This window comes from Cetorhinus maximus, chromosome 3, assembly GCF_964194155.1.
Source record: "Cetorhinus maximus chromosome 3, sCetMax3.hap1.1, whole genome shotgun sequence".
NCBI lineage: Eukaryota > Metazoa > Chordata > Chondrichthyes > Lamniformes > Cetorhinidae > Cetorhinus > Cetorhinus maximus.
Genome location: NC_135881.1, coordinates 136,035,728 through 136,048,726, shown reverse-complemented (window position 1 = coordinate 136,048,726; position 12,999 = coordinate 136,035,728). Strand labels below are relative to the sequence as shown.

At 47.9% G+C, this 12,999-nt stretch overlaps 1 protein-coding gene across 5 annotated transcripts in view; it reads right to left on the bottom strand.

The window, feature by feature from the left end:
* Nucleotides 1-12,999, bottom strand: part of LOC144678926 (WAS/WASL-interacting protein family member 3-like) — a 130,602-nt gene that overhangs the window by 20,424 nt on the left and 97,179 nt on the right. For all 5 annotated transcript variants that reach the window (XM_078539023.1, XM_078539026.1, XM_078539027.1 and 2 more), the window contains 2 exons: nucleotides 12,056-12,871; nucleotides 4,162-4,365 (listed from right to left, as the gene is read on the bottom strand). In XM_078539023.1, coding sequence (XP_078395149.1) covers nucleotides 4,162-4,365; nucleotides 12,056-12,871 — 1,020 coding nt within the window. The remainder of the gene's footprint in view (nucleotides 1-4,161; nucleotides 4,366-12,055; nucleotides 12,872-12,999) is intronic.

Sequence of the window (12,999 nt, the reverse complement as noted above, 5' to 3'; positions counted from 1 at the left end):
GGACTGTCAAGCATAGATTCGATCCATTGGTTATGGAATTGCTTAGCTCTGTCTATCGCTTGCTGCTTATGCTGTTTATCACGCAAGTAGCCCTATGTTGTAGCTTCACCAGGTTGACACCTCATTTTTAGGTATGCTCTCCTGCACTCTTCATTTAACCAGGGTTGATCCCCTGGCTTGGTGGTAATGGTAGAGTGGAGGATATGCCGGGCCATGAGGTTACAGATTGTGGTTGAGCACAATCTTGCTGCTGCTGCTGCTGATAGCCCACAGCGCCTCATGATTGCCCAATCTCGAGTTGCTAGATGTGTTCGAAATCTATCCCGCTTAGCATGGCGTAGTGCCACACAACACAATGGAGGGTATCCTGAATGTGAAGACGGGACATCATCTCCACAAGAACTGTGCAGTGGTCACTCCTACCGATACTGTCATGGCCAGATTCATCTGCGGCAGGCGGGTTGGTGAGGATGAGTTACATAGGTTTTTTCTTAAACAAAAACAGAATTACCTGGAAAAACTCAGCAAGCAGTGATAGGAGCAGATAATCAAAAGATGTCACAGACAAAAGGATCAAAGAGGTGTTGAAGGTGGTGATATTGTCTAAGAAAAGTGCTAATTAAGAATGGAAGACAGAGCACTCAAGGTACAGCTCTAGTGGGGGTGGGGTGGAAAGACTAACAAAGTTTTAGTTTTGGATTTAAAAATAATGGAAATAGGTGGGAAAAGAAGAATCTATATAAATTATTGAAAAAAAAGGGAAGGGGGAGAAACGGGGTGGGGATGGGGGGAGGGGGAGTTTAAGATCTAAAGTTGTTGAATTCAATATTCAGCCCGGAAGGCTGTAAAGTGCCTAGTCCGAAGATGAGGTGTTGTTCCTCCAGTTTGCGTTGGGCTTCACTGGAACAATGCAGCATCCAAGGACAGACATGTGGGCAAGAGAACAGGGTGGAGTGTTAAAATGGCAAGCGACAGGGAGGTTTGGGTCTTTCTTGCGGACAGACCGCAGGTGTTCTGCAAAGCGGTCGCCCAGTTTGCGTTTGGTCTCTCCAATGTAGAGGAGACCGCATTGGGAGCAACGAATGCAGTAGACTAAGTTAGGGGAAATGCAAGTGAAATGCTGCTTCACTTGAAAGGAGTGTTTGGGCCCTTGGACGGTGAGGGGAGAGGAAGTGAAGGGGCAGGTGTTGCATCTTCTGCGTGGGCATCGGGAGGTTTTTTCTTGTTGGTTCCCTCACAACCTGCCGCAGACCCAGTCTAGCAGCTATGTCCTTTAGGACTCAGCCAGCTTGGTCAGTAATAGTGCTTCTGAGCCACTCTTGGTGATGGACATTGAAGTTCCCCCATCCAGAGTACATTCTGCACCCTTGCAATCCTCAGTGCTTCCTCCAAGTGGTGTTCGACATGGAGGGATACTGACTCATCAGCTGAGGCAGGGTCGTAGGTGGTAATCAGCAGGAGCTTTCTTTGCCCATGTTTGACCTGATGCTATGAGACTTCATGGGTCAGAGTCGATGTTGATTACTCCCAGGACTTTGCCACCACCTCTGCTGGGATGGCGATGGTGGTGTCTGGAACATTGTCTGTAAGGTATGATTCTGTGAGTATGACTATGTCAGGCTGTTGCTTGTCTAGTCTGTGAGACAGCTCTCCCAATTTTGACCCCCAGATGCTAGTCAGGGTCGACAGGGCTAAGTTTGTCCTTGTCGTTTACGGTGCCTAGGTCAATGGTGGGTGGTCCATCTGGTTTCATTCCTTTTAGACTTTTTAGCAGTTTTATGCAACTGAGTGGTTGCTAGTCTATTTCAGAGAGCATTGAGAGAGTCAACCACACTGCTGTGTGTCTGGAGTCACACGTTGGCCAGACCAGATAAGGACAGCAGATTTCCTTCCCCGAAGGATATTAGTGAACCATATGGGCAATCGACAATGATTTCACGGTCATCATTAGATTTTTAATTCCAGATTTTTATTGAAATCACGTTTCACCATCTGCCATGGTGGGATTCAAACCCGGGTCCCTCAGAGACCCTGGGTCTCTGGATTACTAGCCCAGTGACAATACCACTACGCCACTGCCTTCCCTTTTGGTGTAACACAGTAAGTACCATACGAAATTTGCAATTTAAATCACATTTTCAGATGGTTACCAATGCAGGGCAATTGCCCAGAGGAAAGAAGTTTACACTTCTGGGCAATTGCTGTGTAAACCCTTACCTGGGAACTTCCGAAGGGAATTCCCCAGCACTTCTTTGGTGTACCCCCCAAATACGATGCTGGGGAGCTCGGAATTTACAGCCCTTAATGTTTCTCACTCCATACATGCCACCAGACCTGCTGAGTATTTTCAACATTTTCTGCTTTTTTTCAGAATTCAAGCATCTGCAGTTATTTTGCTTTTGTACTTTTTGCTTCTAGTTACTGAACTCAACTGAATAGTATAGCATCAGAGAGGTGAGAAGAGCATTCTAGTGGTGGGAATAGAAAATTGCTCGTGAGTGAGTGAAATGTAAAAAGGGACGCAGACAATTAATGGCGATTGAATCAATGAGGAAGAAAAATTCTGAAAGTCCTTGGAAAACCTCAGAAGATGTATTTGTCAAGACTAAAGTGATCAGGGACTATGAAGTTAAAGAAAAGGAAACCCAAAGTTCAGGCACATGTGTCTGCAAAAAGTGAGAGGGCAATCAAGTCCCAATTCCCTACTGGTGGCTGTTTTAAGTGATGATGGTGCTGTATGATACTCCTCTATATCACTTGAAATGACAGATCAGAACTTCAACATGCTTGCAAAGAGCTGTAGCTATGTTTCAGGCTATGCCGCACCATTATCGTCACTAGATCACAGAATTACAGCAATTCTATAATGGATGATAGCTGTAGATAGTTATTATCATAACAGATGGCACAGCTCTGCATCTGTCTTTCTGCTGACCCAGATAATGGAAAGAAACTTCCTCGAAAGCTCATTATCAAGGGGTGTAGAAAATCCTCCAGATATGGTTGGTGGTACCTTGTCAGGTGCACCCAGGTTTAATTGGCTATTATCCACTCTGGCATGTCTTCATTCATGCTGCACCACTAATCGTGTGATATACAATGATCAGGGTATGTTCCAACATTACAGTTAGCCAGGATTTCATACATCAAAGTGCTCCCGTTGTGTCTGCCATCTCAGCTTTCTTTGAGAAGCACCACTGGCACTAACTGCCATCCTGCTAAATGAGTTTTAGCCACCTTTGTCTCACATCAATTTACACAAGTGCTCATGAGAACCTAATTGCTAAAAGTAAAAAGGAAAAGTCAAGACATTATCAACTTAGTTGGGAGGTAGCACTCTCACCCCTAAGTCAAAAGGTGTGATGGGTCCAATCCCACTCCAGGACTTTAGTAAATAATCAAGCCTGACAGTTCATTGCAATACCGAGGGATGGCTGCACTGTTGAAGGTGCTGTCTATCAGATGAGACATTAAATTAACACCCTAACCATACAGTTAGCTGGATATAAAAGAACCTACGGCTCTACTTGAAGAAGAGCAGGCAAATTTTCCCAGTGTCCTGGCCAACCTTTATCTCTCAACCAGTATCATTAAAATAGATGATCTAATCAATTATCTTGTCGCTATTTATGGGACCATGATGTGTGCAAACTGGCTGCTGTGTTGCTTACACAGCAGTGAATACACTTCAAAAGTAATTCATTGGTTTTGAAGTGCTTTGAAAAATTTTGAAGAAATTAAGTGCAAGTTCTTTTCTTTACAATATATTATGTCTTTCACAACACCTGCAATATATTTATTATCCATTTCAAATAAGCGTAACATATGTTTGATATCCTGCAGGACATTATATGCAGAACCAACATGTTCCATATTAATATTTAAATGAAGCAATCAACAGTCTTGAGATAGGCATTTGCTCTGATGCTGGTCCCACCCAACAGCAAATTAAGTATACACCCTGGGGTCAGCTTTGGCTTGGCAATAGCACACTTGTCTCAGAGTCAGAATAGTGCAGGTTAAAGTCCCACTCCCAAGAATTTACTCACATAATCTAAGTGGACACTTAATTGTACAGTTGGCAAAAAGAATTCTAGTTTGAGGCTCAATTGGATTATGACATTTTTCACTGCTTAAAGGCAAAACATTTTCCACAATTACCATAAACTGGTGGCTGTGCAATAGAAAGTCCTTGTCGAACTTTAAGTGGTAAAGGTGGTGGTGGTGGTGGCGGTGGGGGAGGAACAGAGTAGAGTGGTGTCCGAATCGGGCTGGGTGAATGCTGGCTTCTGCTTGTAAGTTCCGTACTGGGTGACCTGACTGGTGGAAGAGGGGGTGGTGCTAGTTTTCCAACGCTATTATGCACTAGAAAACACAAAAGTTAACATGTGAACTAAAGTGCAACATCAATGCAACATAGCAGAATTCATAGTAGGTGTTGCAGTTTTTAAGCATGCTGATTGCATATCTGTACAGAGAAATTCAACCATCTGAGTCATTTTATTCACAGGACAAGTTAGATTTTTTTTTTGCAAAAATATACTTTATTCATAAAATATCTTCAATCACATTCCAAACCATTTCAAAAACACCATTACGAGGGTACAATCCAGGTTAAACTTTTACAAAATGTATCACCAGGTGCATCAGTACAAACAATATTACAATCATTTACAGCCTTTCATTTTGAGCTGTACAGCCCGAGGGGCTCTAAACAGTTCCCAGTCTCTCGGTGCGCTGTGGCAGAAAGGACTTAGACTGCGACCCTTCCCCATTGCGCCTTTGCGGCAGCTGCCCCAAGCTTTAGTGCGTCCCTCAGCACGTAGTCCTGGACTTTGGATTGTGCTAGTCCGCAACAATCGGTCGGGGACAACTCTTTGTGCTGGAAGACCAACAAGTTTCGGGCAGACCAAAGAGCGTCTTTCACCGAGTTGATGATCCTCCAGCTGCAGTTGATGTTTGTCTCGGTGTGTGTCCCTGGGAACAGCCCGTAGAGCACAGAGTCCTGTGTCACAGAACTGCTCGGGATGAACCTTGACAGCAACCACTGCATCTCTCTCCAGACTTTCTTTGCAAAGGCACAATCCACAAGGAGGTGAACAACGGTCTCTTCCCCACCACAGCCACCTCGAGGGCAACGTGCAGAGGGGGTGAGACTCCTGGCGTGTAGGAAGGATCTGACGGGGAGGGCCTTTCTCACCACTAGCCAAGCTACGTCTTGGTGCTTGTTGGAAAGTTCTGGCGATGAGGCATTCTGCCAAATGACTTTGACAGTCTGCTCGGGGAACCATCCCACAGGGTCCACCCTCTCCTTTTCCCTCAGGGCCTCTAGGACGTTACGTGCTGACCACTGCCTGATGGACTTGTGGTCAAAGGTGTTTTTCTGCATAAATTTTTCCACCAGGGACAGGTGGTACGGCACGGTCCAACTACTTGGAGCGTTCCGCGGCAGCGTGGCCAGACCCATCCTTCGCAACACCGGGGACAGGTAGAACCTCAGCACATAGTGACACTTGGTGTTTGCGTACTGAGGGTCTACGCACCGCTTGATGCAGCCACACACAAAGGTGGCCATCAGTATGAGGGCGATGTTGGGCACGTTTTTTTCCCCCTTTATCTAGAGGCTTGTACATCGCGTCCCTGCGGACACGATCCATTTTCGACCTCCAGATAAAGCGGAAGATGGCTCGAGTGATCGCCATCGCGCAGGAGTCTGGAATGGGCCAGACCTGCGCCACGTACAGCAACAGCGAGAGTGCCTCACACCTGATGACCAGGTTCTTACCCGCAATGGAGAGGGAGCGTCGCTCCCACATGCCCAGTTTCCTTTTCACCATAGCCACTTGCTCCTTCCAGTTTCTAACGCATGCCCTGGTCCCTCCGAACCATATCCCCAGCACCTTCAGGCCGTCAGCCCTGACAGTGAAGGGGACAAAGGATCGGTCAGCCCAGTTCCCAAAGAACATGGCCTCGCTCTTCCCACGATTTACCTTGGCTCCCGAGGCCAGTTCGAACTGGTCGCAGATGTGCATCAGTCTGCGCACCGACAGCGGATCCGAGCAGAAGACGGCGACGTCGTCCATGTACAGGGAGGCTTTTACCTGAGTGCCTCCACTGCCTGGGATCGTCACTCCTCTTATGCCCGGATCCTTCCTGATGGACTCGGCAAAGGGTTCTATGCAACACACGAAAAGAACAGGCGAGAGAGGACAGCCCTGCCTGACTCCAGATTTAATCGGAAAGCTATCTGTTTCCCACCCATTGATTGAGACTGCGCTACGGATGTTAGTGTAGAGCAGTTGGATCCAATTTCGAATTCCCTCCCCAAACCCCATTTTGGAGAGCATATCCCCCATGTAGGTGTGCGATATTCTGTCAAAGGCCTTCTCCTGATCCAAGCTGATGAGGCAGGTATCCACACCCCTGTCCTGTACATAGGCAATCGTATCCCTGAGCAGCGCGAGGCTGTCAGAGATCTTCCTGCCTGGCACAGAGCAGGTCTGGTCAGGGTGAATCACCAATTCCAGAGCGGATTTGACCCGATTGGCGATGACCTTGGACAGAATCTTATAGTCCACATTCAACAGTGAAATGGGTCGCCAATTTCTAATTTCCTCCCTTTCCCCCTTGTGCTTGTAGATGAGGGTGATGATGCCTTTCCTCATGGATTCTGACATACTACCGGCCAGGAGCATACTCTCGTACACTCCTAGCAGGTCTGGGCCGATCAAGTCCCACAGAGCCGAATACAACTCCGCCGGCAAGCCGTCGCTTCCGGGAGTTTTACTCTTCTCGAAGGACTCAAGGGCCTTAGTCAGTTCGTCAGGAGGTAGCGGTTTGTCCAGGCTCTCCCGCGTACTGTTGTCTAAGACCTCCGTGATAGAGGACAGGAAGGACTGGGAGGCCGTGCTGTCCGTGGGCTTCACGTCATACAATCCGGCATAAAAGGATTTGCTGATCCTCAAAATGTCGGACCGTGATGACTTTACTGAGCCGTCTTCTTCCTTCAGGCTGCTGATCACAGAGCTCTCTCTGTGTACCTTTTGGAAGAAGAAACGTGAGCACGTCTCATCCTGCTCCACGGAGCGGACTCTGGAACGGAAGATGATCTTGGAGGCCTCCGAGGCAAAGTGCGAGGCTTGCTGGCTCTTCACCTCTTGGAGCTCCTCCTTGACATCGACCCCCATCGACTGCAGCCGGAGCAGATTCTGCATCTTTTTCTGGAGTCGGGACATTTCCCTCTGTTCCTTTCTAGCTTTCTGGGTGCCTTTGAGGATGAAAAACCTCTTGATGTTTCCCTTGATCGCTTCCCACCAGTGTGTCAGGGACTCAAAGAGGGGTTTCACGGTTCTCCAACCTTTGTAATCCCTCTTGAGCTCCTCAATGTTCTCTGGGGTCAGCAGTTGCACATTTAGCTTCCATGCCCCCCTGCCCACCCTCAGGTCCTTCTCCAAGTGGCAGTCCGCCAGTAGGAGGCAGTGGTCAGAGAAGAACACCGGCTTGACCTCGGTGGATCTGACTGTGAATGCACGGGACACAAACAGGAAGTCTATCCTGGAACGAATGGACCCGTCTGGCCGCGACCAGGTGTATCTACGCTGCGTTCCGTCTGCAGGGTTGCTGAAGACGTCGTGCAGCTTGGCATCCTTAACTGTTTCCATCAGGGATCTGGACGTAGCGTCTAATCTGCTGCCGGCCCTGCTGGATCGTCCAGCCGCATCGATGATACAGTTGAAGTCACCGCCCAGAATGACCGGCCTGGAGGTCGCCAGCAGCAGTGGGAGCTGCTGAAAAACCTCCAGCCGCTCAGCCCCTTGTGCCGGGCCATACACGTTAATTAACCGGAGTGGAGCGTTCTTGTACATTACGTCTGCTACGAGGAGTCGCCCGCCCACCACCTCCTTAACCTCGGAGACGGTGAAGTTGCCTCCCCGCAGCAGAATACCCAGGCCGGAGGAACGAGAGTCGTTTCCGCCCGACCAGATCGATGGCCCGTGGGACCACCATCGTGACCATTGCCTGTAGGAGCTGAGGTGCGGTATCGCACACTCCTGCAGAAACAACAGGTCAGCTTTGACCTTGGCTAGGTAGTCCAAGGTCGCAACACATCGCGTAGTAGATTTAATGCTACGCACATTTATGGATACAATCTTTAAACCCATTTTAAAGCATTTATTCTCCTACCAAACCCACTGTCTCTGAGAGTCCCAGACCTTTAGTCTGCTCCTTCATACCCGTAGTGAGCTCAAATTCCTTCACTTTGGATGGGCTGAGGTAGATCTCCTTGGCAGTGTTCTGCTCAGGTGGCATCTGGAGGTTCACGTAGAGAGCGGGTTTTGAGATGACCTTTGCTGGAGAAGCTTCTCCAAAACTCACCCCCTCTGGGGTGTTGCTGTTCCCGGCTTCCTGGAGCTGGGGTGCGATGATTGCCTCACTGCTCCCAGATTCCAGGGGCTGTGGTGCACTGGCCTCCTCAGGTTGCAGGCAAAGTTGGGGTGCGCTGGTCTCCTTGTTGTCTCCAATTTTCTGGAGCTCGGGTGTCTCGTCCTCCAACGCCCTGGAGCTTTGCCGCCTCTTCTGTCGGTGCCGCCCTGGCACTTCATCATCCGAAGAGCTGCTGCCCTTGTCATCCATGTCGGATGGGAGACGCCTCTTGCCGCTTCTCTGGGAAATGGCTTTGCTTCTTCTTCGCTCCTTCTTACTTTTGTTGTTCTTCACCGTCCGCCACTCCCCCTGCTGCTTTTCCACTGCTGCCTCCTCCTCCATTGATTCGCTGTCCTGAGGACTGGGAGGTTTAGGGGGTAGTGCCGTTGATTGGCTCTCTGTTGCCTCAATCTCTTTCTCCACCTTGTCTCTCTCTGTGTCCTCCTTTGTCCCGTTGAGCTCCCTGGGGGCCTTGGTGGTTGGAGTGACACGAAACATTTCTTCTGCTTCCCCCTCGTCGGCTTTGGCTGCCTGTGCGTAAGTACGGCAGCGTTTGGGGCAGGTCCTGTAGAGGTGACCTGCCTCGCCACACAGGTTGCAGCACTTGGCCTGTTTGCAGTCTTTTGTCTGGTGCCCTTCCTGTTTGCAGATCTTGCAGAGGGAGGCGCTGCAGTTGGCCGCCACATGACCAGCCTTGCCGCATGAGCGACAATGCTTGGGTTGCCCAGCGTAGACCAGGTAGCCACGGTTTCCCCCGATAGCGAAACTGGAAGGAGGGTGGAAAATGGCTCCCTTACCATCGGTCTTTAGCGTGACCTTAAACAGGCGTTTGCCTGTCCAGATCCCCAAGTCGTCTCGAATCTCGGTGCCGCTCCCCACCTTATTGAAGTATCTGGTGAGGAAGGTGACCACGTCGGCGACAGGGACGAAGGGGTTGTACACATGCACCATCACCACACGTTCCCGTTGCAACGGCAGAGAAAAGTGCGGCTCCGCCGTCAGGATCTTCATCTCCGGCAGGTCTCTCTTCTCCTCGAACACCCTCAGTTGCTGGACGCAGTCTGCCACCCGCTTGAACGTCACGTCGAAATAACCAGCTTTGGGGAAGTCCTGCAGGGTGTAGATCTCCGGAGCTTCGAAGCCGCACGCCTTCAACAGGATCCTCCTGGCGAAGAAGTCCCGATCCATAGGTGATCCTCCTTCGCTGTCGTTCACCGTGACTCGGACGGTGATAGGTAACCCACGGTATGGATTTGGTAGGACAAGTTAGATACATTACCTGTAGAAAAGCTGCAAGTGACTTAAAGATGAACACAGGAAGAAAAGTTGGTGATTCAGCTCCAACAGCCCACTTCACCATTCAATTAGCTCATCCCTAATCTGCTACACTCAAAGAATACAAACCTAATCCATATAACCAGTTCTCAAAACTTAACCCTTTGTCATTCCAGTGATTCAGCACTGTACTTCCTCCAAGGTTAATATATTCCTCCTGAGGTGTACTGCTCATAACTGATTGCAGCACTCCAGATGGGCTCTAACCAGAGATCTGTATAGCTGTAACGTAACTTCCACCCCTTTGTATTCCTGCCCTCTTGAGATAAACTCCAACGTTCCATTAGCCCATTTAATTATTTTTGTGCCTATCCACTAACTTTTAATGATTTCTGTACTTGAACTCCTAAATCTCTCTGCTCGTAACAATTATATATACAACCATAACAGTTACTGGCTTCTTGCCATTTAGAAATACTCTGATCTACTTTTCTTAGATCCAAAGTGGATGACTTCACACTTACCCCAAATTGAACACCAGCTTTCACAGTTTTGCCCATTCATTTAATCTATCTTTGCAAAGTTTTGCTTCCATCTACACAATTTACCATGCCACATAACTTAGTGCTACCAGCAATTCTTTATCCAAGATGTTTACTGTTTGTGAAGAAGAGCAGGGGAGCTATTCCTGTTGCCCTGGTCAATATTTAATCCTCAATCAACATCACAAAAAAACAGATTATCTGGTCATTATCATATTGCTGTTGTGGGAATTTGCTGTATGCAAAATTGGCTGCCGTGTTTCCTGCATTACAATTGTAAGTGCCCTTCAAGAGTACCTCATTGGCTGTAAAGCACTTTGACATATCCAGTAGTCTTGTAAAATGCTATATAAATTTAAGCCTTTCTTTTCCCCTGATGTGGTAACCATCAGGTCCTAGAGATTTGTCATTCTTTAATGACAATAGTTTCTCCATTAACATAATTTTAACTATATTGAATCACAGCTAGTTCTTCCCCTTGATTTATTTTTAGATTTCCTCGGATAGAATTTTATGGACCCTGCTGCAGGCGTGAGGGTGTTAATGTAAAATTCCATGGATGACCTTCCCACTACTCTCCTGTCTGCAATTTTATTGTGGGACAGGCGAGGCATAGGACAGCCCGCCCACCCTTGCCCGATTGAGGCCCTTAAATGGGTAATTATTAACCACCTGACCTCAATGTTGAGGCTGGCAAGAGGAGTTCTTGGGCGGCGGGGTGGTGGGGGAATGCCTGCAAAGTGACCCTGCTCTGGCCTTGGCCAGGAAGGGGAGTGGGAAGGCTGATGGGGTGCACTTCCATCAATGGCCTCCTCCACACAGCGCAAAATGTCTGCCTCCCGCAGGTGCTCAAACCACCCCAGCCTCTGCATCAACATCCCCAACCCCGCTCTGCCTAGCAGCCTCCCCAGCCCCCAGGCTTAACCTGCCCTCTCCGCCCTGAGCAACCCTGCACTTACCACGTCCTGGACTCCAGGACCTAGACTCTGGGGACCATTTTTAGTCCCAGCAGTGCCCATTCCTGCCAATGAGATTGGCCAGCAGCTCTCTGAGGCAGGTCTTCCTCCTGTATGAGGGGCGAAGTCCCACCTCCAGCCAATAAAAGCTCTTTGGAGTGTTAAATGGCCGCGGGGCAGCCAGTATCCGCAGGGATGCATTGCCCGCTGACTCTTTGGACAGCGGGGTAAAAAACCCTGCCATCCGAATAATCCTGGCCCTTGTATCTCTGGTATTTTATCCTCATATTTACTGTGAAAATGGATACAAAGTAGCAATTTAGTTAATTCTGCCATTCCCTGATTTCCCATTAGTAGCAATGACTCAACCTCCTCCCCCTCCAGCTGTTGGCTGCTCAATGAAAGGTTACAAATAAACATTCTGGCTGGTGAAGTTGCTGTCGAACTGCTGAAAATACCCTGTAAATAGCTGAAATAAATAAATAAATAAAAATAAGCTGAACTGAGACCAGATGCCGCCTTATAGTGCAGTGCACAAACCTTGTGGAACATTAGCACCAATAGTCTGCTGTGAAGCTTTCTCATCTTCAGATGGATTTATTTGAAATGTACTGACTTCTTAGCAGAATGTTGATTTTTCCCAACTCCACACTTTTTAAAACTACCCTTTTATAAGCCTAGAAATAACATGAATCAATATTTCTTGTAATGTTAACTGCTTTGCTTAATCCATTAGAGAAACTGATCTTAGATTTGTTTTCGTAATTGATTTAATCTATTATAGTTACAGTTCACTGCAACAGACAATGCAATACCACTAACATAACCATTATTGCTGTATAATCTACTGGTTCTTACCTCCAGATCTAGCTGGGCCTTCCCTTGCAGACAGCTGGCTTGCATATGATGTTTGACTGCATGACGAACTTGAACCAGGGTGGCCATAAGCAGGGAATGGTGGTGGCGGTGGAGGTGGTGGTGGTGGTGGTGTTGGTGGAGGAGGAGGAGGAGAAATTGAAGACATACTTGGCTTTTTGGAAAAGCTGGGCAATTTTGGTGGCAAGGGCGGAGGAACTTCTATATTGCTCAATAAAAAAGGAGGTGGTGGTAGAGCATTTTTAGTTTTACTGTAAGGAGTAAAGGAAGGAACTGGTGGTAATGGAGGTGGAGGGAGAGGAGGAAGAGGAAAATCTGTAGAGTCTTCAATACATAGTAATGAAGGTGGAGGTGGAGCAGGAAACATAAAATCTGAAGTTTGGTCTTGGAAATTATGGGAAGGTGGTGGAGATGGTGGTGGCTGTGTGTATTGAAATGTAAATGGTGTAACGCTTGCAAGCATAGGGGGAGGGGGAGGGGGAGGGGGAGGAAGAGAAGGAGCAACTGGAGGGGGAGACGACCGAGTTGTTTTTGTAGGTTTATTATTGGAAGAAGGAGAGGGTGTGGGAGAGGGACACACTGACAGGGATTTACTCTGACTTGAAGGGGGAGTTACAGGAAGGGGAGGAGGCATAGCAGCAGACATATTAAGATGCCCTTGAATTGCCCTTTGCACTTTAGATAAATCAAGTTGGTTGGATGCACTTTTATCATTTCTTGTACTGTCATTCTGGACGGGGTATCTTGATGTTTGCGTTTTCATATTGAGAGGTTGAACAGCTGGTTTGGAACCTCTCTCTGAAATCAACAATCACAGCTATAATTAAAAAGACTTTTACATCTAATTTTTATTAGCTAAAATCCTCAACACTACAATAAACAATTACACTTCGTACAAAATTAATTTATCAAACCTTCAATCGAAG